We start from the raw sequence: 2230 nt of genomic DNA on the forward strand, positions 1-2230 counted from the left end.
ACGGGGTTGAGGGTCGGCTGCATCCGTGCGCAGGGCTGCGGTGCTGTGCACGGGCCGAGTCTGCCATCTAGTGCTCCTGCATCCCCCATCCCGCCGGACTGTGCGGCGCCGCACAGCGCCCCAGACAAAGCTGCCGCGCTGGCAGGGTTTGGGCTCGGCCCCAGCACCTCCCTGCTGCGCTGCACCAGGCCATTGCTCGCAGAAGGACAGCCGGGGTGGCAGCAAAACACGGCTCAGCCATGGGCCAGGCCGTGTCTCCACCTGCCCGGGTTCGCGACGCTGGGTGCAGCAGTGCTCGGCCCTTCCGTGCTTTTGGGGCAGTTGACTGAGCCTGTCCCAGGCGCCGAGCATCACGGCGGTGTCAGAGCAGTTTCAGGCTGGCACCAGTCCCCCGTGCCTCTCGTCCCACTCCTGCCAGTCACTCCACAGGCTGTCTCAGATGCGCCCCAGACACCCCTCCGGGCAAAGCAGGGACCCTTTGTCCAGCACTGGGTCCAGGGAGGGCCTGGGCTGCGGCGGGGGGTGCAGAGTGCCCCCAAGACCCAGGGACTCGCACCAGGCAGGGGGCTACGGCAGCCATTTCCTTCCGCGACTGCCCCGGCGAGGACAGGACATCCGAGCAGCCCTTCTGCACGGGCAGTCTGCCCCGCTCCTGCCCAGAGCCTTTCCAAGTGCTCCTGGGGAAGCCCAAAGGACAAACGCCGAGTCCTCCCCTGCACTCCCTCCCTCCCTGCTGCCCAGGCTCCGCTGGCGTGGCACAGGAGCGTCGGGAAGGCGAGGGACTCTGTCCCCACCTCCCACTGAAGTCTTCCTGGCATCCAAGTGTCTAGCAAGATCAGAAGGAAGAGATTATTTTCGGCACCTCCCAGCAGCACCTAACCCACGCAGGGCACAGTCCAGCCCCCCGCAGCAGTCCCCAGAGCACCTACACTAGCCATGCAAAGTCAAGACGCCTTTATGAACATAAACCAGGGTGGTGGGAAAGCTTTTTTTTCCCTTAGGGTAGTCCTGCTCCCAGTTTACCCCCCAGGAGCACCAAGGGCCTCGGCTGCTCGAGCCGGGCTGGGCTCCGCACGCTGGCGTGGTGCGACACGCGCTGCCTTCGCTCTGCAGCGAGCCTGCGAAGGGTCTGGCGTCGCACGCTGCCCCCGAACGCAGGGCTGCACCACGCTGCCAGCAGCAAACTATTGGCAGTCAGTGCTTGTATTTTGTCCCGGCTATGCCCAAACCCCTTTTCCATCCCCTTTAATGGATCAAGTGACCAAATGAATAGAGTACAGAAAATTAACCCTTTTTATTGATGCATTGCAATTGTTCTACATTTTTACCATATTATGTAGAAAATACTTAAAATACAAGCTACTTTGTAAAACCAAAGACAAACATTGAATCCAAAGATAAACTATGTTTTCACAATGGACCCTTTTCCCATATAGTTAGTATTAAATTTTTAAATATCTATTTCTTTTGTTAAAATGATTTTTACATACCCCCTAAGTACATCAGCAATACAAACATAGATCAGTAATTGTCAGAAACTACCTGTATCTAGCGGCTGGTAAAAAGGAAGAGCACAACCATAAAAGAAAGTTAAATTTTACACAGTAACTAGCATATCAAATACATTTAATAAAGTAGGAATTCCATTGCAATATCAAGGATTCAAGCAGGAATACTAACATTACATATAATGTACTGCTACATGTAGTGAGATAGATATATTTCAAGCTGAATCGGAAATCACACATTATATAAAGTTTAGCAACAAACAACCATGTGGACATGCGGCACCATTCAGAAGTTTAAATAAAAAAGAAAGCAGGGCTGTGCCAATCCTGTCATTTAGAAGCAATTTAGTTTCATGTACTAAAAGAAATTGCGGAGTCAGAGGTAAATTCCTGCATCCCATCAACTGGGTGCGAAGCAGGAGCCGCAGAAGCTGCCTCTGCTGCGGCGCTCCCAGCTGCGAGTAGAGGGCAGGTAACGGGAACAACTGATTTACCAGTTCAGGAATCACAGACCAGTCGAGATGGGACCATGGTTATCGAGTGTTCAGAAGGTGAATCCCAAATGGGTTTTACAAGAATTAAAGAGGACTCCGATTTCTACCCAGGGATAGCGCATTTCCCTAGAGTGCGTGTAGCGGCTCCGAGGAGGAGTCAATTCTTTAACCCAGTGTGAGGGATATGCTCGGGAAGAAGGGATGCATTTCCTTAGAGCAGGCCACACG

The 2230-nt window shown here is 53.5% G+C and overlaps 1 protein-coding gene across 1 annotated transcript in view; it reads right to left on the reverse strand.

Annotated features, from left to right (window-relative positions):
* Positions 1 to 23, reverse strand: part of OLFML3 (olfactomedin like 3) — a 2813-nt gene extending 2790 nt beyond the window's left edge. Inside the window, exon 1 of the mRNA XM_035894865.1 lies at positions 3 to 23. Within this exon, the coding sequence (XP_035750758.1) occupies positions 3 to 23 (21 nt within the window). The remainder of the gene's footprint in view (positions 1 to 2) is intronic.
* Positions 24 to 2230: the final 2207 nt, after the last annotated feature.

This window comes from Egretta garzetta, unplaced genomic scaffold (genome assembly GCF_000687185.1).
Source record: "Egretta garzetta isolate BGI_Z169 unplaced genomic scaffold, ASM68718v1 scaffold245, whole genome shotgun sequence".
Taxonomy (NCBI): Eukaryota; Metazoa; Chordata; class Aves; order Pelecaniformes; family Ardeidae; genus Egretta; species Egretta garzetta.